The sequence below is a fragment of the Barbus barbus genome (assembly GCF_936440315.1).
Source record: "Barbus barbus genome assembly, chromosome: 26".
NCBI classification, from domain to species: Eukaryota; Metazoa; Chordata; class Actinopteri; order Cypriniformes; family Cyprinidae; genus Barbus; species Barbus barbus.
In genome coordinates, this window is record NC_136754.1 from 16613827 (window position 1) to 16640340 (window position 26514).

Sequence of the window (26514 nt, forward strand, 5' to 3'; positions counted from 1 at the left end):
TAGGACTCCTTACTAGTTCTTTATTTCAGATGCAGGTGAGGATAAAGTTACAGAGAGGTTACAAACAGCTACAGCATTAACAGTATTACCAGCAGAAGTTGTAACCAGGTGTAGCAAAACCCTTGTGCCTTATCCCTGGGACAGGGAGTTACCTTGGCTCACACAATAAGAGTTGCGAATGTGTATCAGAGCCAGTATTAATGCAAGCGAGTTGGCAGCACACAGTGTCTTGTAAACAATATCATTGCAAAAGCAGTCATTAGATAATTAATATTGAATCTGGAGTGACGTACAGTATATTTGACACTTACATGGTTTGGTATTGATTTGTTTGCTGTATGTTTCTCTCTTTCTTCACACAAACGGCAAATAAGTTGTAGGACCATAACATGTACATTATGGTATTTTAAATAATACAAAAATAACAGTAGCGTCTTGTTCAGTGAGATCAGAAACAATGCCTGAATGGTGTTGTCACAACTCCTCTGGAAATGAGGCAAGTGACATTGTGTCTTTCTAATAACTCTTGCCATCACGGTGTGTAAGAGGTTGAGTAGTTGAGCTGCATAGATGATCTGGACTGGTATAAAAATTAGAGGATGTATTTTTATTTTATTTTTTCTTAATGTTACTTCATGGTACAAGTACCCTAGTACAAAACTAGATCTGATCGGTTCCTACAAGTCTCTCACTTTAGGAAGGAATCTAGCTTTTTCTCTATGTTCTCAAAAGAGTCCATTCCCATGTAGTCAGCTTGTCCCTGTTCCCACTTCTGTTTGCGCTCATGAGACGACATCGGAGGTGAAGGGGGATGATGGGATATGTGCATCTGAGCCACATCAACGTGAATATCACTCTAAGGGGAAAAAGATCAAAGTCACAAACAATAGAATTTTTACATGCATTTACATTATTTTATTAATAGTATAGTACATGAAGTGTGCCAATTGATGGAAAGTCATACATGAAGAGATTCGTACCCAACATTTCAAACAATAGTTCTGTCTCTGGAGGATATAATACGGCACGTAACACTTGTAACATTGTTTTGTAAAGTTATTTTAGGTCCATATTTGTAGTGAATTTACAGTTGATTATGCCACTCAGCATGTTTCCCAATCAGTGGGCAATTTTCCATCCCTTTACCCAACTTGCTAAAATTATGAAGTCCCACCCCTACAGGGCTGCACCACAAAAGGCCCCTTACAACTGGAGCCAAAACTAAACCAGTCAAGCTGTAGTCTTAATCATCAAGTTAGTTATAAGGGCTCCTTCATCACCATTTTTAACTGTCCCAGTAATACATGGAACTATTGATCAAAGAACGGAAACTCCATGGTTTTCACTCAGCAAATCAGATGGATTTTAAAAAGAGAATTAAAAATGTAGCTAATAATTCTGATTACTTCATTATTTTTAAGTAAGCTTAATTTAAAGAGTTCAGTGTTGGTAGAGGAAAACCAAAATTAGGCCCATTTAATGCGCATTCTTGGTCTTAATATCCAGTCATTTTAAGAGAATCGAGAATTTTGCAAGAGAGAAAATTCCTCACAAATTGTTGAAGTCATGCAGATTCGCTGCGTTGACCAACAGAAAACGGCTTGGTTTGAAAGTGACCTCAGAAATCACTACACATTTAGAGTAGAAGATTGACCTTTTTTTGTGACCGCACCTTTATTTTCTATGATTAGTGCATGCCATTTCAAAAAATAAAAAGCCTACATTATATTTTTGAAATTTAATAGGAATTAACTGTTGCTTACCTCTGTGCATCCGGAATGGAAGGGTTGGTCACCATATTCCTCCTTCATGAGGGGCAATACTGAAGAAGAGAAAAGCTCCCACCATTGCAGCAAGAAGTTTGGGTGCATGTCAGATGCATCCTGGGACTGTCCCTTTAATGTTTTGCTTGTGGTGTCATAACTGTAATCCCACGGTTTGACTTTGCCAAGGAAATGAACTACCTTGGCATCACGGCCGTATCTAAGAGACAAAAAGGAATGATCAGATCACTGCCTCTAAAATAACAAGGTTCCAGAAATCCCAAACATTTGCCAACCGGAAGTGCTAAAAAGTGACCTGCCAACTAAACTATAAATCATATACAATTCACTGTTCAACCCTGATAAAATCTGCCTCCTATAAACATCTAATTTTATTAAAAGCAGATGTTCGTCACAGAAATGTTCAAGATTTGTCAGTTTGTGGCATACAGATTCAAACTACACAAATGAGATCTAATGGGAGTTTGACTAATCAGAGAACAGTACGTGTTGCTCATGGAAAAAGATCATGTAACAAACTATCCTAAATGACATTTAGGCTCTGTGTAAAGACCCTAAAATAGCCCCACTATTTTTGGAGGGCGGTATGTATTTGAAGGAAGTTGATGTGCAAGGCCAGGAACAGAAAGGATTTCTGGTGCTGGATTCATCTCTTGTTACAATGTTGCCGTGTGACTGGGCTTTCACTTGACCTTTGCAACCTTAACACAAACTACAAAACATCTGCAAAAAAATATACTAACATTTCACACACAAACTCAAATAAATGAAGATAACACTTCAAAGCAAGGACCATATGCCAGGAACCCCAACTTCCAAAATGAAATCGTTGTGAAATCTTGCATGTTAATTCTCACTCACTGCTTGAATGCTGGGAGATAGGTGTAGATGGCAATGCTGCTGAGGTTGTAAACGAAAGGAAGGTGTTTTGAAATGTCTGCCGTTGCCCAATCGTTGAAGAAGCTGTTGAGAACGCCCTGATCCCCACCTGATGAAAACAAGACAAGCAAACAAACTGAATAAGAAACGGCACAGTCAAGATGTTTCAGGGGCTTCACGGATTTAAAAACAAATATTTACAGAAGGTTGTAATCTTCCTTAAACAGATGAAGCAATGAGCAGTTAAGCAAACAGGCTTTGAGGAGGGGGGGGGGCACACATGGAAGATTGCTTCAGGAGTCGCTTGCCTAGCTATATACTTAACCTTGACCCTTGCTTTCACAAAGGGAATGAAAGCAAAGAAAACTGACCTCAGATTATCAGTGAACATGTGAGTCATGTTACATACGAAAAGCACACGGTGTCCTATACATGACAAGACCATGACTGAGAACATGTTAAAGGGATAGTTCAATCGATCAAACATGAATATTCTATCAATGATGCACTCCTAATGTTGGGAGGCAGGCAGTTTAAGTCCAAACCTTCTGACACTTAATATGAACAGACATATGAACAGGCTCAACAGGGTTCAACACTGCAGCTGGAATTGCTTGCCAGTTCAGAGCTGAACAGGGTAAGGATCCGTCTCTGCATGTTTAAGAGAAGTCAGCTACATGGCAGAGTGTTTATCAGAACCTCCTGTGGCAACATGCGGTTCCTTCCCTGCAAGCAACTCCCAATCAGCCTGCAATTTTTCATGCCAGACAATATTCCCATCACATTGCAAAATGGGAAGTTTTGAGTGGAAGAAGAGTGGACCTACACGATTGCACGATTCTGGATAAATTGAGAATCCCTATTATTTAAGTGTCCAATTAAATTGAATGAACTATTAAACATATGAATATACTGTAAACGCATTTAAAAATAATATATTCAATACACCAACTTTTAAATATTAAAATTATGAAAAAGTTGTTTGAACGAATGATTCAATGACTCAAATATTTCATTCGTTTCATTACTGGATGAATCAATTTTTTTTTTTTTCTTGTTGCCACCTAGTGCCAAAACAATGCAATCCACACAAATGTTATCTGAAGCGCCAATGGCAATTACTTTTGCTCTACCATAGACAATGTTTATATTCAAACTATAAACTTTCATCCCAGCATTTCTGTGATATGAATGACTGTAAAACAGAAATACTACGTAACTAAAAAGACTGTGAAGCCGTTTACCTAAACATGGTCTCAGCACAAACACAGATTTGAATGTTCCCGTGAGACTTTTTCAAAGGTCGACACCATCAAATCACTATTTAGAAATTAGATTGCATGGGTGTTTGACTCAAGATCGCGATCTTTTAACGATTAATCGTGCAGCTCTAAGTGAACCAAGATCACACCAGACCAGTGTGAGAAACTAGTGATGACCTGTAGCCACAGATGTACTGAAGTCAATTCAAAAGCAGAGGCCTCTACAACTAATATTTTGGCGGGTTACAGCTGTCAGAAATTAGTAGGAAGTATCTTTAGTGCTACAGTGGTTACTGTTCTTAAATTTATCAGTGTTATCCTCAAAATAAAAGTTTGTTGAAACGCCTTCGTTATTTTGTCAAACATATTAGTGGATCAGTGTTATGCCTACAGCTAATATTCCTTTAAATTTTGAGTGATGAAGATTAAATATTTATAAATCGTTCTCTAATTTTGACCTCCACTGTAGAGCTCATTAAATATGGTAAAACATACTTGCTTGGATTAAGCAGTCTGATTCATATAGATTACCATTACAATATCTTTATCAACTTTTTGAAGAATTTGGTACTTTCAATGGAGGGACAACACGAGGGCGAGTAAATGACCATTTTCCTTTCTGAGTGAGCATCTCCCTAGTAGAAGCCAGATATTTTCAAACATTCAGAGATAAGCCATAGGCTGCATGACATGGTGACTGGGACTAATCAATCACACTACAAGAACCCTCTGTATGTTGCGCTATATATAAACGGAAAGATAAAACACGAGACAACACTTTTTTTAAACTCTGAGCAATACGAAGATGAAAAATACAACTGCCTCCAAGACCTTCAAAACAGAGGCCTATTGATGACTTCTGAGGCTCAATTCTTTGTTTAAGATTAGTTCTCCAACTAAAAGAGGAGTCCTTTTCAACAATAATTTGGGTTAGACAAAGCACAGGAACACTGAAGTGACACACAGTATCTCTTAAAACAGGTCATAAAAACAGACACAAATTGAATAACTTGAATGAGAACTGTTCCAGTACAGTACATCCAAAGCAATTTAACAAGGGTCTAGCAGGAGTCTCTTATTTGAGAGGCTTGTGTTTACTTCATCCCACACAGAGCCCAGGAATAACTCCCTTAGGTGGCATGGTGCACCCCCCCCCAAAAAAATAAAAATATCACAGAGCCACCTTGTGTTCAGCCTACATGCCTGATAAAGAACTCACTCATGGCCATGTTGAACTCTAGCAAGTTTGCGCAACTTTCACAACCCAGGGTTTAAATATCTTATCGACGTGCTGGAGGAGAGGAACCATTTTTTTGAATGAATTCCAAAGTATATGGTTAAACTTATTTTCCAAAACACCATTCAATGCAGTTATGAAATGCTGAAACACCCCTTACAGCTTCTCAAACAAATATAACAACACTAAAGAGTGTCACTTGCCATCGAAGCTGCCATTCTCTGAGCAGGTGTTGAGAAGCTTCTCGTAAGTCTCATTGGAGGGTTGGAAGACGAACACACCAGAGTTGAAGCAATCAGGCCAGCCGGGATCTGGTGCGGCAGAGAGCTCCTCCCTCTCAAATAACTCATCTATGTTAGACAAAACCTAGGGACAAGAGGGAAGACCAATGAAAACCTCAAAGACACCATAAAAACATCATGGCAAACATTATAAGACAGCACTCACTAGAGTATCTGCATCCATAAACACACATTTGGAGTATTCTGTAAGAGTCCAGCAGTGGAGTTTGGTGAAGGTGACACCCAGGTCAGGTCTCTTCATCATGGCCAAGTTTACAGCATCCCCACTGTCCAGCACATCCACCAGCCTGACCTCATCATAGACCTTACGAAGCACTGCTCTGCAGTGTAGCACACAGAGCACAAAGTGAGACTGATTGATCTATAGATCACACTTCGGCAGTGTGGACAACAAATACCCTGTGTGGCAGAACACAAACCAGTTGAAAACCAAGCTGTGCTACAAAACACAACAAGCACTCTACCTGGAGGGTTCAGAGACATGGGGGCCAATCAGGGCCACTAGTTTCCTCGATGTGTTGTGGTTCCTCAAGGACTTGCCAAGTACCATTGCTCCTTTGGCATAATTTTCAGTTGTGGCAAGGGTGACAAAAGCCTGGTCTACATTAACACACAAAACACACCACCACCATCATCACTTACTGTATGCATTCTAATTCATGTAATATATTGCACATGCACAATTACCATTCCCCCCCCCCCCATCTTATTTTCAAACCCAAGTGTGGGTGCGTTGCGTTCTTTTTTTTTTTTTACCAGAAGCCTTGCACATTAATTTATATTAGCTGTACAGGAGGGAAAAAAAATAAAAAAAAATAAAAGGTGTTATTCTGCTTGATGCAAACTGGTGTTTGTCGTTTTAATTTAGCATGCCTGTTTATAGTGTAAAAATGTTACCGTTAACTGCACTTTGTTATTCTTTTTGTTTGATAATTCAGCTAACGAATAAGTCTTGTACACTCACAAGAAATACCTTGTCTTAAAAAGACAACTGTTCATATACTCAGATTTGACTGGCAAAGCAGCTTTTCAAGAGGACTAGGCAATATTTAATACAACAGCACTGGGACTTTCATACTATTCCCAGACCATACTACTGAGAAACCAGAAATCCCAGAGTGGAGTTCTACATGAATGATAACAGAACGTTTTGGGCGAAGTAGAGGAACCATGTCCGTTCCACTCACGCATCCAGACCGGGTTTCATCTGTGCGTTACTTGGGTCATTCTTCATTTGTGGTGGCAAGTGGTGTCCCTCTACTTTACAACAGTTGAAAAATTTTAAATACCAATAAATCAAAATATTTGCAGGTTTGTATTCTGTAGGATAAACACAATTTGTGCAATGTTAAGTTACATTTTGTGTTTTAAAATACATATTTAATTGAGTTTTAGAGATTGCATTTGCAACAAAATATGGATGTTCCCGCCATACCTCAGAGAGGTATCATGGAATGTAATTGCAATAATATAACATTTTTAAAGGGGTCATATAAATGTCCATTTTCCACAATTTGATATTATTCTTTAGGGTCTTAATGAAAAGTCTAACAGTTTGGTTATAATTTTTCATTGGTAAATGTAAAAAGCAGCTCGTCAGAGCAAGCGGTATTGGGTCATTCTCCTTTAAATGTTAATGAGCTCTGCTGACTCCACCCCTCTCTTCCGAACAGCTCTCTGAGAGACTGTTTACTTTAGCCGCATTCATGTAAAACTTGCTAATTAGCACATTATTAGGAAAGGCCATTTGCAAAGATTCATTTAAAAAAAAAAAAAAAAAAAAAAACTTTGTGCCCACTTCTTCTGGAGGTGAAGCTGGATCATGAATGGTTTAGATAGGCCTAGATCGAGGGCGCATTCCCTTCAAAACCAAACCTCTTCAGTCGCTCAGATGACGGGAGTAAATGACAACTGCTATGCTCATTACTACATCAAACAACAAAACACCTCAGTCGCTTAGGAGTCATTCTTGTCTACATCTGCTCCGGCGGTAAAACAACTGATGACAGCTCACTCGGGGCGGGTCTGAGGTAACACACCAGTGCAGTCCGTGCTAAAACGCTGCTGTCAATCAACAATCAGGGGAGGGGCCTTCGAACGTGTGACGTCAGACGGCTCAATTTGAGAAAGAGGATGTCACCCCTTTAAGAAACGGGAGAATTCTATTTGGACTTCCTCGTGTGTAAATGTCACTGCAGGTGCTGGTTGGACTGAGGGGTGCATGGGGAGTACATTCTCTCTTATTAACTTTCTTAAAGTTTGCCAAATTTGACAATTTCATGTGTCGCACTTTATTAGTGTCTGTGGTGTTATGTTGATAACTTGCAGATCTGACATTAATCAAAATTGATAAATACATGCTTATTAATATTTCCAAAATGTCTCCTGATCTTGAAATCATCATGATGGCAGCCTCTATTGTAGAAAAGTCTGGATTTAGGCTGATTTGTCTGGTGTTACTGTCTTTTCTGGTAACACCACAGAGCCTATAGTAACTTGTAATATACAGTCTGTGGTGTTACTTCAAAATGACAGACATAAGTGGCTGTCACCAGTGTTTGATTGAAATTATTTAAAAATCAAGATGTTCTTAAGCTTTCATTGTAATAGATATAGCATATTGAACTTCTTTTAAATGCATAGCAATATTTTATTAGAACAAAAAAAAAAAAAAAAAAAAAAAAATCTAATTCTGCCTCAATTTGCCACCCCACTTGAAGGCAGCTAAAACGATGCTTCGGCATCTCGAGGAACTTGGAAATATACAGCTGGTCAATTTCTGTCAGAAAATGTACTGCATGTCAGAAAATGTACTGCATGTAATTATTTAACGTATAAAATGAGACAACACGCTGTAAGCTTTGGAGGAAAATAAATATTTTAATAATACATAAATATACTAGTATAAAACACGATAAAATGTTTGTCGGTACTTTTTTTGTTTGACATTAAACGTGGAAAATAATGTACATAACTCTCATACCTGCTGTTATTTTTGATTGGCTTTGACTTAATTTTTTTATTTGCGTTTAATTAACAATAACTGATGCATTAGCACATGTTGGAGAAACTGATTACAATCCATCCGTGCAAAAGAAAACGCGCTTTAAGTACTGCATTGGCTGCGTGATAGACTGATACCATAGACTGAGCCTGCGTCCCGAAGTGCATACCATCAATCCTATATTCTATGCGATTGTAGTAATTTTCAATACTATTTAGGGCAGATAGTATGCACATTGGACGCATGGTGATGCTCTGCACTGTCGCACTGAACTCAAGAGAGATCGAAGTAACAAACTAACAGCAGCTCTTCCTGCATGACAGGCCAGTGAATGTAACCGTAAACACTGCGCACCAAACCACTGCGTATGAGACGCGACTAGGCCCTTTACGCAATAGACCAAACTCTTAACTGTGCTTGTCAAAAGGACAACACGTCTAGACAACATTGAAATTAAATTTCAGCTCTGATATCTAGCGAGTTCTGCGACCTCCGAGGCAGCGCGTGTTATAAGCTGTGTCCATGCTACTTGCGCAAACACAACTGCCATTTACTTCATTTTACAGGCACAGGAGATATGTGACGGTTCATAACGTTGCCTACCTGCCATGGCTCCCGTTACAGCCAGACCGAACCGGATACAAGGCCTCCGTGAGAAACGCTGGAGAGAAGCAGTGCGTGGTCTGTCAGAGGATTTATACTAGTGACATGACTTCCATGGTCACATGACCCTCGACAACAGACACGCCCCCCTCACTTACCACTATCCACTTCAGAACATTTCATTTAAAAACATTGGGAGACATTACGAAACGAAACTCACATTTCCAGGTATGATCTGAGATCAAACAAACTAGTTATGCATACGTTTATATAAGTAATTAAAAGCAATAAAAGTTTTCATTTCATGTACAAATTGGAAGTTCCTCTTTTGTCTCATAGCATTAACAACTGAATTGTCTCATTTACTTTTTCATTTGATGCCATCTTGTGATAAAAAAATATTTGCATTAGTCAATACGTTGAGGATACTCTAACATATTTATTTTATGTTTTCCTGTTAAAAGACACCACTTAACATACATTTTCAGACTCAAGTACATTATATAGAACAGCATGTTGCAAAATATAATTTATCAGAAGAATAAAGTTTTACCATCCATTAGAGCCTGCTTGAAGTGCTATATGACAACAGTGGTGTAAGAAAAATCAAATATTTATCAGATGATAATTCATATCAAGACTAAACAGTGGTGATCATGATAGCACATCATATAGTATGTGAAAACTACCATATCTTGTTAGACCCCATGCCATAGTCTAATTCAGGGGTTTTCAATCTGGTGTCCAGGGAGCCACAAGGGGGGAAAAAGGGAAATAAATGGCCAATTAAATACATTTAAATAAATAAAATTACAGAACTTGACACTATTAGTGTTTCATTTTGCTTTCTAAAGACTGGTCAGAAATCATGAGACTGTCATAGTGAATTAATAAACGAATAAGAAAACCATTGCTGTCAATAATATAAGTTACATGTGTGTAGAAAAAATACAGTTTATAAAAACTTATTGTTAATTTGTCAAAATTGTTTAGTTATATATCAATTATAAATAGATAACCATGAATTGCCTTTTATATCTCTCTCAGAAGGAGATCATCATATTTCGGGGCATGTGGCATGAAGATGTTTGTAAACCCCTGGTCTAATCAATGGAGCTATGAGACACAGAAACCAGGTTTCAGATTAAAAATACTGCTGTAAATTTTTTTACAGCATTTAAATTGCACAAATGACACTTTACCAGCTTAGATGGGTGAAATATTAGAAATATTTATTATATATTTAGTATTTTCAGCATGTTTTTGTCCTTTGGCGAGGAAGGTGAAAATTTTACTTAACAAATATATATATAATGTTGTTGGATCAAATTTACACATATCAGCATGTTGATAATGAATAGTTTGCAGCAGGCTATATTTACACAACACACAATACCCTAAAAGACAAAAAGATGAATCACTATATTTTGTTCCCATTCCAGTATCAAGTGACAACACAATAAGCAAGAGTCATCTTCTGAATTGAATCAGTGAGTTTAGAAAGATGATTCATAATTTACTTCCTGTTTTTCTCATGTGGCTTGAGGTATTGAGGACATTTTATTGACGGAGAGGTGTAATGACTCTGAGGTTTGATAAGAGAGAGAGCTCATCTTGGTACTGAGGGTGGGGTGAGATGCCACAGAAGTCGAGGAACACCTCAAGAGCTTCAGCAAGTTCCTGCGAAAGTTCTTCCCGACAAAACCATACAGGATTGGGTTCATACAGCTGTTGAAAAAGGCAATACAAATGGTGAACGGCATTACGGTGTCAATGATCTCAATGACATCGCAGTTGGTGATCACTTTCAGCAGACCAAGCATGTTCATGAAGTTGAAGATCTGATGTGGTGTCCAGCAAAGGAAAAACGACAGCACGGCGGCGGCCAGCATGCTCAACACCTCATCCCCATTCGATCTCGAATTCCTCTGAATGTCCCGTGCTTTGAGCAGAGACCGACCAATCAGGCTGTAGCACGTGAGGATGATGGTGATGGGCAGAAGGAACCCAAGAACACTCTTCATCAGACTGAGAGCTGCCAGCACATTGCGAAGGTCTTCTTCGTCTAGGATGGCGCATACAGTGACATTGTTATGCTGGATAAAATGGGTCCCACGGATAACGGCTGTGGGAAGGCTTAAAAGGAAAGCCACTACCCAAACCAAGACGCAGGTCACACGGGCATACACCACCGTACGGCACCGGCGGGACTTGACGGGATGAACAATGGCCAGATACCGGTCAATGCTGAGAGCAGTGAGGAGAAAAATACTAGTATATAGATTAAGGAGGGCCATGCCAGCAATGGCTTTACATAGGAAGTCTCCAAAGAGCCACTCGTAGCCTGTTGCAGTGTATATGGCCCATATGGGCAGGGTGAGGAGGAAAGTCAGGTCGGACACGGCTAAGTTCAAAACAAATATGTTTGCAACTGTCTTCAGCTTCAAACAGAAGTAGATGACGGCAACTACCAAGCTGTTGCCTACGATTCCCATGATAAAGTTGCAGCTGTAGACTACTGGGATGAACGTGAAGATGAAACTGTGGTGCCCGGTCATGTTACACGTGAGCTTGAGTCCCATGTTAGTGTTGGTGGTAATGTTGTCCATTTTGGAGATCTGTCAAATACGCATTCGGTTTCACAGCCTAAAAAGCTGTGTCGCTAAAGGAGCCCTATGAAAACAGAGTGGATACAGATGGTTAATATGGCAAAAAGATTCAAGCAAATTATCACAAGGTTTTTTCCCATTTGAAAGGTCCATTACTTACAACAAACACTAGATGTCTCTCTGCTCATATTATTTAGGAGCTTGTTGATTTTGAGAACAGCAACTGGATTGACTGTAGGCCTCCTTCAACAGCTCCTTCCAGTTATGTTGAAAAACAGCTAAATCTGGTACAATTCATTAAATGGAAATATTTGTGTTAAATATTTTTCATGGTCTCTAAATAAATCAATCAATAAAATAAATTGCTGACATTTTACATTACGGTTCAGTTCATTAACATTAGTTGATGTATTAGGTATCACAAACTAACAATGAACAATACTTTTACAGAAATTATTATCTTATACATAATTTATTATCTTATTTAATGTTAATTTATATTTATACTATAATTTGTTATAATTGTTAACATGTGCATTCATAATACAATAAAGATAATTTACACAACATGAAATGTTAAAATAGAAATGCATAAATCAAATAACAGCTGTTATAAATACTTTTATTGTTAGTTTATGATAACTACTGCAATAAATGTCTTTATTTTCTATTAATATTACTATATAATACCACTATTACTATTTTTATGAAATGTTTAATATTTCTGTATTTTTAATTCAGTAAAAAGTGCCAAACTATATAAAATCTAGAACATAAATAAACAACAGAGATAAAGTAGATAAATAGATAGATTTTTTTTATTTAAAAAAACAAAGACTTTCAAATCACATGAGCCAATATTTTATTCATGATAGAACATAGATAACATAACAAGTGTTTAAACTGAGAAATGTGTTGGAATTTGGTCCTATTTTTACCTGATATAGGTTTCCAGCTGCTGAATTTGTGGATGTCTTTGATGTATTTTTCATTTAATGATGCGCCAAATGTTCTCTATAGGTGAAAGATCTGGACTGCAGGCAGGCCAATTCTGCACCCGCACTCTTCTACTACAAAGCCATGCTGTTGTAATAGCTGCAGTATGTGGTTTTGCATTGTTCTGCTGAAATACACGTCATCTGGAGGGGAGCACATGTTGCTCTAAAACCTTTATATACCTTTCAGCATTCATAGTGCCTTTCAAAACATCCAGTCTGCCCATACCGTATGCACTTATGCACCCCTATACCATCAGAGATGTTGGCTTTTGAACTGAATGCTGATAACATGCTGGAAGGTCTCCCTTCTCTTTAGCCCGGAAGATATGGCATCCGTGATTTCCAACAAGCATGTCAAATTTGGACTCATCTGACCATAGAACACTTTTCCACTTTGAAACAGCCCATTTTAAATGAGCCTTGTCCAGAGGACATGACGGTGCTTCTGGACCAAGTTCACATATGGCCTCCTTTTTGCATGACAGAGCTTTAATTGGCATCTGCAGATGGCACGGCAGATTGTGTTTACCGACAGTGGTTTCTGGAAGTATTCCTGGGCCCATTTAGTAATGTCAATGACAGAATCATGCAGATGAGTGATGCAGTGTCGTCTGAGGGCCCGAAGACCACGGGCATCCAACAAAGGTCATCGGCCTAGTCCCTTATGCATAGAGATTTCTCCAGTTTCTCTGAATCTGATGTTATACACTGATGATGAGATTTGCAAAGCCTTTGCAATTTGACGTTGAGGAACGCTGTTTTTAAAGTATTCCACAATCTTTTTTCGCACTCTTTCACAGATTGGAGAGCTCTGCCTCTCTAAGACATCCCTTTTATAGCTAATCATGTTACAGACCTGATGTCAAATAACTTATAACTAATAAATTAGTTGCTAGATGTTCTCCCAGCTGACTCTTTTCAAAATTTCTTGCTTTCAGCTCTTTGTCTTGCTTTTTGAGACCAGTAGCAGGCATCAAATTTGAAATGAGCTCATTTAGTGGATAAAAGTATACAATTTCTCAGTTTAAAATTTTTTTATGTTCTCTGTGTTCTGTTGTGAATAAAATGTTGGCTCATGTGATTTAAAAAATGTCCTAACATTTACAGAATTCGGGTTGTAGATAGACAGACAGACAGACAGACAGACAGACAGACAGATAGACAGATAGATAGATAGATAGATAGATAGATAGATAGATAGATAGATAGATAGATAGATAGATAGATAGATTTTTTTAAAGATTTTAATATGTAAGGAATAATTGACGACGGGCCGTTGAATTATTAGAAAAATAATGCACACCCGAGGTGGTGATGCGGCCACGACGCGAAGCGGAGTGGCCGTTACACCTCGGGTGTGCATTATTTTTCTAATAATTCAACGGTCCGGAGTCAATTATTCCGCTTATACTACGGTTGCCACACCTCAAGACATCGATCAGATTATATATTTCAAGGGATTCGTCCGGTTTTTCTACTTAAATCGCTATTGTGAGTAGGATTATTTCTTCCGCATCTCATCCAACGACTCTTTTGCTAGTTCCAAAACGTCATTTTAAAGCTGGCAATGGAGGCTTGAGCCGTTGATAGCAGACTAATGCAGTTAATAATGAAGTTATTAGAAAGAGAGCGAGAGAGACAGAGACACAGAGAAAGAGAAACAGAGAGAGAGAGAGAGAGAGAGAGAGAGAGAGAGAGAGAGAGCTTGTATGAATTAGGCTACCTCTGTGTGTCCCTCAACAGTGTTCTGAAGCACCGTCTCTAAACTGTAAGTCTGCTTTAAGATGCAGCGCTGTTATTACCTCGCTAGTGAGAAATGTCATGTGTAGCCTTTAAGTTGCTACACTAGGCTAACTGATAAAATCGTCAGGGCAGCGCTGACAACGATGCGAAGTGATATGGAACTGTAATGCGGTCAAGAAAGCTGCCTGGAACTACGTTCGCCGTGCGTTTCCCTGAAAATAATTGCACACCTCAGAACGTTCGTCAGCCAATCAGATTCAAGCATTCAACGGCCCCGTAGTATAAACATAAATAATGTTAGTTAAACATGATATATGCACTGTGAGAATTAAGTTTGGTCATCTTCTCAAAGCTCCCACATCTGTACCATAATGGAAACACATCAGACAGCTTCTCATGGGAGTAAAGTTCAAACAAGGTCAAGCTCTCAGAAAGCTACATATATCTAGGCAAGAATTTGTTTACACATTTGAAAAGGCTATAGATATCCTACATACTGATATGTTGAATGTAGTACAGTGTGTCTATATTGTAATTTATCTATATCTATATCTATATATTTATGTAATTTATCATGAATAACCAGTTGAAAAAAAACATAACTGTAGTTTTATTTATGGAAATACCTACAAAGGCAAATTCCTTGTAACTGTAACTTACTCAGCCAATAAAACTGAATTCAGATTCTGTATTTATAAAGAATTAGCATTGCTCTGCTCAAGCTGTTTCTTCACTGGTTTCATGATAGTAAAATGGTAATATATTTAAAATACATTTATTTAATACTAAGTATACTTCAAGTATATTAACATATTTGCTGACATATCAATCGATACTTACAGACATAAAAATTATAATGAAACTTTATTTGGAATACTACTTGTGCACAATGCACATTTCCACCTAAAATGTGTTTTTAATGTCACTATTGATGAAGATTGTATGATCTTTGAATAATATCGTTCTTTAAATGCAAGATATTTAAAGTGTACCTGAAGTATATTTACAATAGTTCCACTTCAAATACTTAATCAAATACTTAAGTATGTCTTTAGTTGGACTACTTCCACACAATTAAAGTGCATTAAAACCAAAATTAGTTGTTCCAATTTAGCAGACTTTAAGTATACCAGTTTAGTATACCAAAAGTACAATTGTAGGGTATTTTTATTAAGCACATAAATAAGTAAATGTATTTGTGGATTTTTACTTAAAAGTAAATAAATGGATTTTAAACACATTTTAGTATATTTATTTTTCACTAGGGAACACAAGCACATATTATGTAAGCAGATGCAGGCGTGCTGCCAAGGGAGTCAACAACCAATAACAGACGACATTGCATTCCAAGGTTCACGTCTTTTGAATATCACTCAATCTATTTTAATATCCTTATCAGACATCCGCTATTGCTCAGGAAGTGGTGGCTGATCAGAATAATGCAATTTGTCATACTGATAAGATATTTTTGTATTTGTTTGTATTTGTTTTTATTTTGGTGGTCTAATCAAATATTTGTACTCCTACAATGATGGATATCATCAGCCCTAAGTAGAGAAAAGTTTATGCATTCAAACTGTGACAGAGCAAAAATAACATAAAAGTCATCTTACCTTGACATAGAAATATAATAAAGAAAAAAACAAATAAAGAACATTTTATATAAATAATAGAATATATACAAATAAAAATGTATTTTTACCTTTAGTGAAGGTGACATCCAAGCTGCTCCATCAGTTCCAAAACTGGCTTTAAGAGATTCGTCCTGACTCTTGGTCATAACAGAGTGCCTGGTGCTTTTCCTCTACACCCCTCTTATACCTCTCAGATAGTCCTACAACTACGCAAGGGACCCACAACGGAGGCTGCACTGTGGGGGCCGGATACATCCATGGTCATGGGAGCAAAAAGTGGGAGTGAGAGAGAGGCAAAAAAAGACCCTTGAGGGCAGAGACAGATTTTCCCATCATTTATTTTGGTCACCTTTTTCTCTTAAACATGAAAAACATGTTCGGTTCTTCTTTTTCTACATGCTTATAAACAACATTTCTTCAATGGATCGTTCTGTAAAAAGCCTGCACATTAGCATAAAACACATTACCTGATTATCCTAGCTTCGAGCACATAACAAAAAGTTACAGGCTGGTAGTGCGACAGCATGGACATTTACATTTACGCCTCTATATCATCAGGGCGAGCCTGGTATTAAACCTGTGAAATGAATAGCAAAAGACAAACGAATGGCCTTCTGTGAACATTAAAGCAAGCTCACAGTCAATAGCCTAATGATACTGCATTCAGCCACTTTCATAAAGCAGCAGGGAAATATATTGGACATTATGTTGATGTCCATGGTGAAGGAGACTAAGCAGGAGAAGAGGGATTTACTGATGTCACATGCTACAGACAGAATCAAATAAGGTACAAAAATAAATGACATTTCAATGTATTTGTATAGCGCTTTTCACAATACATACTTTTCACACAGTTCCAAAGCACTTGGACGACAACTTTTGTTTTGTTTTTTTGTACAAACTGACTGTTATTATTCTATCCCTCATTTTTTGAGGCCTCTGGGAACTCTAGCCTCTGCTGCCTGTTTTACTCCCAAGGATAAATCCAACTCCTTCATCCTTTTAGTATTCAGCTTATTCTTTCGTCTCTTCCCTTGAACCATTGATCTCAAACGCAATTCCTGGAGGGCCGCAGCTCTGCACAGTTTAGCTCCAACCAGCTCCTAGTCACACCTGCGTAGAAGTTTCTAGTGATCCTGAAGAGCTTGATTAGCTGGATCAGGTGTGTTTGATTAGGGTTGGAACTAAACTGTGCAGAGCTATGGGCCTCCAGAAATTGAGTTTGAGACCAGTGCCTTAAACCATCTAGTTTTTATAGCACAAAAGGTCTTGCGTGCAAAAAAAACGTGCGATGTCATGGCTAAAAGTAATTTAATTTTCAGAGAGTTCCTTTAAAATAGGAATCCTCAATGTGATCTGGTCATACCAATCTGTTCTTCCGCATATAACATAGCTATTTTGTTCCAGAAATGTTCCTTTGCAGTGGCATGGAAACTTTGAACATTTAGCGCATCTGGAGACCTTTCCATTAGTCTATATATTTGGACAAAAATGAATACTAGAAGGAAGTAGAGGCACCTCTAACAGGCCAAAGACAGTATATCGTTAAGAACACATAATATAGAATTTGATTTTGTCTGCAAAAAGACAATAATATGGTCAGTTTTTCCACAAACAGACTGGTCAGAGACAGAGAGTGTCTTGTAGTAAATGGATTACGTGTTTCTGCATCAATAGGAGGCTAATTCAATACACCCATGTGCTCAAAAGTTAATGTTGCCTTCAGGGAGCAATGTGAATGCTGATGTCTGCAGTTCCCCTGCCCTTATTAAGGATATTTGTTCCACCTGTTTGTTTGGGTAAATGTTAAAGAGCACATCCATATTTTTAATCAAAATTCTATTAATATCAAATATTGGACTGAATGTACATTTATTCCGCTTATTACACAACTAATCACCAAATAAATAGCTGTTTGGCAAGAAATACTGAATCTTACCTATACATTTGCTTGAAGTAATTAAGGTATTCAAGTAGCCTACCATAGCTTTCCAGAGCCGCCTTCTCTTCATTTGGTAATTTTACATGACGTATTTAAAGTAAGCGTTAAGTAGGCTATGCCTGAATGCAAGAAAACACTGTGGTTTTGAGTTTTTTTATAATGATGTATAATAGTCCAAATCTCACAGCTCGGATTCCCATGCAGCTGTACCCCAGAGAGCGCTATAATTTGTCCACACCTAAATCAACATAGCCATCTTGAGGCCAAGCAACAACCAAACACCAAAAAACCCCCAGGGACCTTTAAAGTTTGTTCTTTAAAGAGCAAAGCCTCACCGCCCAGAATATCTCCTACAGTCGCTCACTGAGGGCATGAGAGAATATCACACACACATAAAATGCTAAATACATCATGATGATACTTGCAAACATATAAATATCCACCACTAATGGTTTTAGGTGCCTTAATAAAAACGTATTACTGAAATGTTGCTCTTTTATAGTTTGTGAATGAAGGTCAGTTGTATAATAATATTTCAATTAATATAAGTTTTGCCTCAGGTTTTTCACCTCTATGTCCATAGAAGAAATAAAAAAATAGATCCAAATGTGTGATGTATAATTTACAAGTTTACACTGAAAACTCTAACAACTCTTTAGGATATGTACAGTATGATTAGGTCATAGGAGAAAAACTGAGAAGCAGGAGACTTAAAGGGACAGTTCATCCAAAAATGAAGTGTCATCATTTACTCACCCTTGGGTTGTTCCAAACCTGTATGAGTTTCTTTTAAAACTGTTTGGTTATACACATTCTTCAAAGTGACTTCTTTTGTGTTCAGCAGACGAAAGAAAAACATGAGGAGTAAATGGTGACAGACCTTTCAATTTTGGTAAACTATATCTTTAAGCAAACATTTCCTTTAATTGTCTGTTTATTTCATTGGTGTCTTGTAAATAAATACAGTTGGGCAAAAGAGTATTTAGTCAGCCACCAATTGTGCAAGTTCTCCCACTTAAAAAGATGAGAGAGGCCTGTAATTTTCATCATAGGTACACGTCAACGATGAGAGACAGAATGGGGGGAAAGAATCCAGGAAATCACATTGTAGGATTTTTAAAGAATTTATTTGCAAATTATGGTGGAAAATAAGTATTTGGTCAATAACAAAAGTTCATCTCAATACTTTGTTATATACTCTTTGTTGGCAGAGGTCAAACGTTTTCTGTAAGTCTTCACAAGGTTTTCACACACTGTTGCTGGTATTTTGGCCCATTCCTCCATGCAGATCTCCTCTAGAGCAGTGATGTTTTGGGGCTGTCGCTGGTCAACACGGACTTTCAACTCCCTCCAAAGATTTTCTATGGGGTTGAGATCTGGAGACTGGCTAGGCCACTCCAGGACCTTGAAATGCTTCTTACGAAGCCACTCCTTCGTTGCCCGGGCGGTGTGTTTGGGATCATTGTCATGCTGAAAGACCCAGCCACGTTTCATCTTCAATGCCCTTGCTGATGGAAGGAGGTTTTCACTCAAAATCTCATGATACATGGCCCCATTCATTCTTTCCTTTACACGTATCAGTCTTCCTGGTCCCTTTGCAGAAAAACAGCCCCAAAGCATGATGTTTCCACCCCCATGCTTCACAGTAGGTATGGTGTTCTTTGGCTGCAACTCCGCATTCTTTCTCCTCCAAACATGACGAGTTGAGTTTTTACCAAAAAGTTCCGTTTTGGTTTCATCGGACCATATGACATTCTCCCAATCCTCTTCTGGATCATCCAAATGCTCTCTAGCAAACTTCAGACAGGCCCGGACACGTACTGGCTTAAGCAGGGGGACACGTCTGGCACTGCAGGATTTGAGTCCCTGGCGGCGTAGTGCGTTACTGATGGTAGCCTTTGTTACTTTGGTCCCAGCTCTCTGCAGGTCATTCACTAGGTTCCCCCGTGTGGTTCTGGGATTTTTGCTCACCGTTCTTGTGATCAGCCCCAGTTCGAGGGAAATTATCAGTGGTCTTCTATGTCTTCCATTTTCTAATAATTGCTCCCACAGTTGATTTCTTCACACCAAGCTGCTTGCCTATTGCAGATTCAGTCTCCCCAGCCTGGTGCAGATCTACAATTTTGTTTTTGGTGTCCTTCGACAGCTCTTTGGTCTTGGCCATAGTGGAGTTTGGAGTGTGACTGTTTGAGGTTGTGGACAGGTGTCTTTTATACTGATAACGAGTTCAAACAGGTGCTATTAATACGGGTAACGAGTGGAGGACAGAGGAGGTGACCAAATACTTATTTTACAGAGGAATTTACCAATTAATTCATTAAAAATCCTACAATGTGATTTCCTGGATTATTTCCCCCATTCTGTCTCTCATCGTTGAAGTGTACCTATGATGAAAATTACAGGCCTCTCTCATCTTTTTGATGATTACAGGCCTCTCTCATCTTTTTAAGTGGGAGAACTTGCACAATTGGTGGCTGACTAAATACTTTTTTGCCCAACTGTAAATGTAGGCCTACAGCATTCTGAAAAGCAGATGAGATGGACTGAGCTGATTCTTTGTAACATTATTCTTTGATGTTTATTTTTTGCTATTTTCCCATCACTACTTTCTTGTTCAATCAACATCTATGTGAAACTCAAAGAAGGGAATCACCAGGAAACTCTATTTTAGAACAAGCACATATTATTATATTCTAAGTCTCATGAGGCCCAGTATTTGTGAATTATCATAGAGTTCATTCTGAGAAAATGAGAAAAACCCCAAAGCCCAGGAGTCGGTCATGCAGAATTGTTTTTGGGAGTGAGAGCACAATGAGCTGACCAGTGTTGAACTCGATAAGACGTGCAGAATGTTTGTTGTTCTACTAATTTATTGTTGACCTAGACCGGTTCTGCTGAACAGAACCACTTGAAGTCATAATTTACTAGATGGAAGAGTTGTTTATTTATTTAGTTAGTTATTTTAAGCCAGATTTATAATATCTACCATTGAGCAGCTGGCTATCCCTTCAGGCAAGTCAAAATGTACTGTACTACAACCAATATGATATGATTTACACTCCTGCCAGACCTGCCAGTCCTCTTGATTACGTAAACTCATCAGTCATCATCGGGAAAGTGCAGGAGCCCTTCATGATACTGTTACTGTAACCAAATCAAGCTCACTAATGGATGTCTAAACCATGTAGGGAAGAGGGCCTGAGGCTTCAAACAGTGCTTCAATTGTTCTGCACAGGTTACTTACGTCTTTTGATCATTATCATGGCTGTCAGGTTTGTCACCACACAGAAGCACTTTTGACTGTAGACTACGTCAGTGTTATAATTTACATTGTTACAATGTTGTTATGTACTTAATGATATGTGGGCTGCTTTTCAAAAAAAAAAAGTAAGTTAAATGAATAATGTCCCATTTCATAAATGTAAAATAATAATAATAAAAGAATATACCTTTTTTTATTTCAGAGTTAAGAGATTTTATTTTCATTTTTACCATTTCCAGAGAGTTATGGCACCTAGATTTTTTTCTTTAAGCATCATAAAACGACCTTTATTATTTATTATTGATGGTATTAAAAAAGGGCAAAATGCCTGTAGTGACATATCCACTACCTGAGATCATCTCTATCCAGCCAGGATTGAATGAATGACAGAAAGTCTCACCTCTGCCACCATGTGGCTCTCTGTATGTCCACAGGTTTACCTCTCAAGTTTCTAACAAACTGTACCCAAACTTTATAACAGTAGACTAATATAGTGAGGCACTCTGCACTGATGATGTACAGTAGAGTATGATTTTAGGGGCTATATTAATCAAGAAACACTCAAGGGAAAACACCAATCAATGAAGTATGAGAAGGACATATGAACATTATTAGAGCATCTGAAGGCCCGTCATACCGCTGGAAATGAGAGATGTAGGTATTGCTGACAGCTGCACATTAAAATGACAGGTGGCTCTGATAGTTCGGTCCAGTGGGAGAACCCTTCAGAAGAGAATCACTAGGGATCACTCCGAAAAATAAAATTCATTATGTTGATATACTCTTTTACATAGCAACTGCAATTAACGTGGCCTTTTTGAACTGCCAGAAAATACATTTTTAGTATGAAATATCTACAATCAGCATGTTAAAACTAAACGTGTGAAAACACATTTAAATTGAAAAAATACACATTTAATTAAAAAATGTATATTCTCGAAACCTTACTGGACAACTTCACAAAATACAGTGGTTGCCAAAATGATTAACACAAGTATTCTCACCTGCTAAAAATGGTCAGTTATTTCTATCTTTTTCTGTAGTGTGTCAGTAGGAAATATCAGTTTACATTTCCAAAAATTATTTTGCCATTAATTGTAATAATCCAGTGAGATTTTTGATTTCACAAAGAGTCTGACAACAGCCAGTGCTCCACACAGAGATCTGATCTCATCATCATCCAGTCTGTCTGGAATATCATGAAGAAACAAAACAAACTGAGACAGACTAAATCCAGAAGAACTGTGGCAACGTCTCCAAGATGCTTCAAGAGACCTACCTGCAAAGCTATAGTACTGTGAAAAGTTTTAGGCACTTGGTGTAAAAATGCTGTAAAATGAGGATGCTGTCAAAAATAATGTCATAAATGTGACCCTGGACCACAAAACCAGTCATACGTGCCACTTTTCATCTGAAAGCTGAATAAATAAGCTTCCCATTGATGTACAGTATGGTTTGTTAGGATAGGACAATAGTTCTTAGCTATGCATATTACCAATAAAAAAAATTAAGTTTTAATATATTTACGGTAAGAAATGTACAAAATATCTTCATGGAACATGATCTTTAATTAATATCCTAATGATTTTTGACATAAAAGAAAAATCGATCATTTTGACCCATACAATATATTTTTGGCTATTGCTAAATATAACGTGCTACTTATGATCCTTTGCATTCAAAGCAGCTTTTGCCCTAGATGCACTTGCGCAAAGTTTTTCAGGTAGCTTTGCAATAAGGTTTCTTGAAGCATCTTGGAGACGTTGCCACAGTTGTTCTGGATTTAGTCGGTCTCAGTTTGTTCTGTTTCTTCACGTCATTCCAGACAGACTGGATGATGATGGGATCAGATCTCTGTGTGGAGCACAGGTGACTTGACTTGAATTATTATACCGCACAGGAAATTAATTGAAATTTTAAGGGATAGTTCACCCAAAAATAAAAATACTGTTATACCGACATCAGGGCCGGCGCTAGCCATTTGGGTGCCCTAAGCACAAACGCTTGGCGGTGCCCCCCCCACCACCACCAAAGAAATAACTACCATTCAGAATTTCTTAGTTAGGTTCTCTTTACTTCCAAAATAACTGCTGCAAATAAATAATTGGAACAGAACAATGTAAACACAGAAAGTTAAAAGTGCAAAAAAAGTTTAAAGTGCAAATAACAGTATAAGTGTATGAATTTTATGAAGTATGAATTTTAAAGTGCACATTTTAAACTGCAAATAACCATACATAACTGCACAGTAGAATTTACTCAACAGAGGGACTACATCTCTATAAAGAGACCATTCTGCTATTCTATAGAACTATATTAAACATTTTCACTACCATCAGTTGTCAGAGGCCCTACAGAGGCACACGCCTACATTTCCTAGCTGCAAAATCAGCTATCAGGTCATCATATGACAGTTTCTGAGCCACGTCCCCATTGATGCTGATGACAGCCAGACCACTTAAACGTTCCTGCCCCATTGATGAACGCAGGTACGTTTTGATGAGTTTGAGCTTTGAAAAAAAAAAATTGTATAAATATTTTGTATATATAATTTTGTATAATTATTTTGTATATATAATTTCTATATACAAAATAACTATACACAGTACACGCACATATATCATGTAGACACAAACTTTTATTTTGGATGCGATTAATCGAGATTAATCTTTTCCCAGCCCTAATAATTTGACAACTCTGTGAATATGAAAATATACAAACACTGAGATTGTGGGGGTTTTTTTTCTAATTTCAGTTTCACCAACAGATGTCGCCCTTGGCCGAACCTCTTGAAAATGACCGCATAGAACAACAACGAAAAAACTTTATCCAAGCGGTCTAATTTGGCAAAATCACATCACGTTCAGTTGCAGGGTTTTTCTAAAGTTCACCTTACCAAGAGGCAGATAGGCATTATATTGATGCGAAGAAATTACAATAGGGAACGTTCTGCACTAATAGCTATATACACACACATCTGTAACGTATAGCCTACCTAGGGGGAAAATTAGCTTTATTTGTCATTCAAATATGACAATGAGGACCCCAACGATTGGCCTTCCTTTCCTTCTCAAACAAACTGCATCTTTAACAGCCCAAGTTTCAAAATTTCCCGGGGGAGAAACCCCCGGACCCCGTTAAAATAAAAGACTCAACATGCAGGGCTAAAGCCCCGGATCTTTTGCACTACTAGCGACGCGGACGCGCCGACGCCCCTGGACATGCATACTACACGCACAAAACTAACATTTTTATTTAAAACATTGTCTTACCTGCAAGCGACGCGCGAGCATCATCCCGCTGTCTCTTCTTTTTTCCGCCCCCGACTCTTGGTGCCTTTTCGAGGCCATGTCTGAGGTCGGTGTCGGCCAAATTTGAAATTGATTGAAGCATAATTGAACAGACCACTGGGAGGTGGGGAAGGGGGGGCACCAGAGGGAGACTGGCACAGAGATTCACCTTTTTCTCGACTAATTTGGTCTAGGCCTATATTACTTTTGTATTGCTTTTGTATATTAACATGCTAGAAATATTTTATTTGTTATTTATACTAGTAGCCTATATTGTGATGATATTTTCACGACCCAGATTTTTTGGTGCCCCCCCCAAGCACTTGGTGCCCTACGCGCAGTGCGTGATGTGCGTGTGCGGAGCGCCGGCCCTGACCGACATTCTTGAAAATATATTTTGTGTTGAACAGAAGATGATGGAATTTTCAGTTTTGGTTAAATTAGCCATTTAAGTTCAGTTTCAGTTAAATGTAAAGTCTATACTAATTATTTATTAGAGGCCAAACTTTAACCCACAGATGGATTAGCTGTGATTAGCACCGGTCAGCTTGTTCTAATGAATACAATTACTGTTCAGAGACATTAGATCAGTGTGTGGAGGATTTATTCTGTCTAGAAAGAGAGCACATTGTTTTTTCAAGAATCGTCCTCTACTGGGCACATTAACATTTACGAATGTACAATTTCCCCTTCGCTGTGCCATTTACGATGCTCTTAATTTAGTTACTGATCCAAAAAAATGTGAATCTGAAATGTGCAGTGTTTAATGTTTTATTATACTTCAGTCGAACACGATCATTTTACAAGACAACAATGTTGAGATGATTTAAAACATTCTTAACATTAGTGTTTAAACTGGACTGACTAGTTTCACATTTATATGCTTCATGACTATATGTCTGTAGCCTATCTCACATCATGCTGTATCAGTTTTGACATGCAACTTACCAACTTACGATCCACTAACATACAAACAGTTTTTAGTTGTCAGAGATTATTAATAATTTATCCTCCACAGACCAGAAATGTGAGACTTTACAAACAATGTTTACTTAGATTTACTATAAATATAAGTTCTATCTAATTAAATAATAGCATTTAAATTAACTGCTGCATAATAAGTAACTCAATAGTTTTTCTTGTGTAAACTATTCAATTATACAATTATCACCAAATCCATATCACCATTCTCACATGTTGATACTCCTGATTTTATTTCTAACCAAAATGGTAATGAAAAACAAATGCAAAATTTGACACTAGGGCACACATTCAAATATTTTTTGAAAAAGGCTTGGATCGTTATAGCTGCTGTCATAATTGTAGTTCTGAGTAGGTTCCATGACTGGCAGGTGGACCTGCATCGATGAAGAAGAGAGATAGAATAGAACTTAATTTACATGAAGTATCATTCACTTATTGAATCACAAAGTACATTAAAAAAAAAGGATATGTAAAAGAACTTCTATTAAATTTGGAAATGTTAGAATGCAGGTTTGTTATATATTTATCAATTATGTATTTAAATTATTTTTATCTATTATATAATTATTTCTAATTGAGCTGTATGTTTAAATTCTAATTACCTTTGCGTGTTTTCTGAGGGAGCTTGCATGAGAATATGATTTATTGCAGTGCGTGCAAATATATTGTTTCTCCGGTGCATGGACACGTATGTGCTTTTGTTTATCACTGCTGTTTGCAAAACGCCTTTCACAGGCCTCAAAAGGGCATCTGAAAGGTTTTTCACCTGTAACAAAAAAAGAAAATTAAACCCAATCACTTCATGATACATTAATAAAAAGAAACAACAACAACTGAAGTGTTACCTGTATGTGTCCTTTCATGAATTTTCAGGTTTTCCGCCCGTGCAAATGCTCTTCCACATCCGAACGAGCACTGAAAGGGCTTTTCTCCCGTGTGCACTCTTAGGTGATTGATCAGTTTGTACTTGGCCTTGAATGG

At 37.7% G+C, this 26514-nt stretch overlaps 2 protein-coding genes across 2 annotated transcripts; both read right to left on the bottom strand.

Moving 5' to 3' along the window:
* Position 1: 1 nt before the first annotated feature.
* LOC306845901 (glycogenin-1-like) lies at positions 2-9205 on the bottom strand. Its single transcript, XM_079378909.1, has 7 exons — positions 9072-9205; positions 5929-6064; positions 5610-5784; positions 5366-5528; positions 2646-2772; positions 1764-1983; positions 2-856 (listed from the first exon to the last, which is right to left on the bottom strand). The coding sequence occupies exons 1-7, from the start codon at positions 9076-9078 to the stop codon at positions 689-691; spliced, it is 996 nt and encodes a 331-aa protein (XP_079235035.1). The 5' UTR covers positions 9079-9205; the 3' UTR covers positions 2-688.
* A 1398-nt stretch (positions 9206-10603) lies between these two features.
* Positions 10604-11680, bottom strand: LOC306845900 (type-1 angiotensin II receptor A-like; the record flags this gene model as incomplete). The annotated part of the gene is made up of 1 exon (XM_079378908.1): positions 10604-11680. One exon carries the CDS (start codon positions 11678-11680, stop codon positions 10604-10606), a length of 1077 nt encoding a protein of 358 aa, XP_079235034.1.
* Between the last annotated feature and the right edge of the window lie 14834 nt (positions 11681-26514).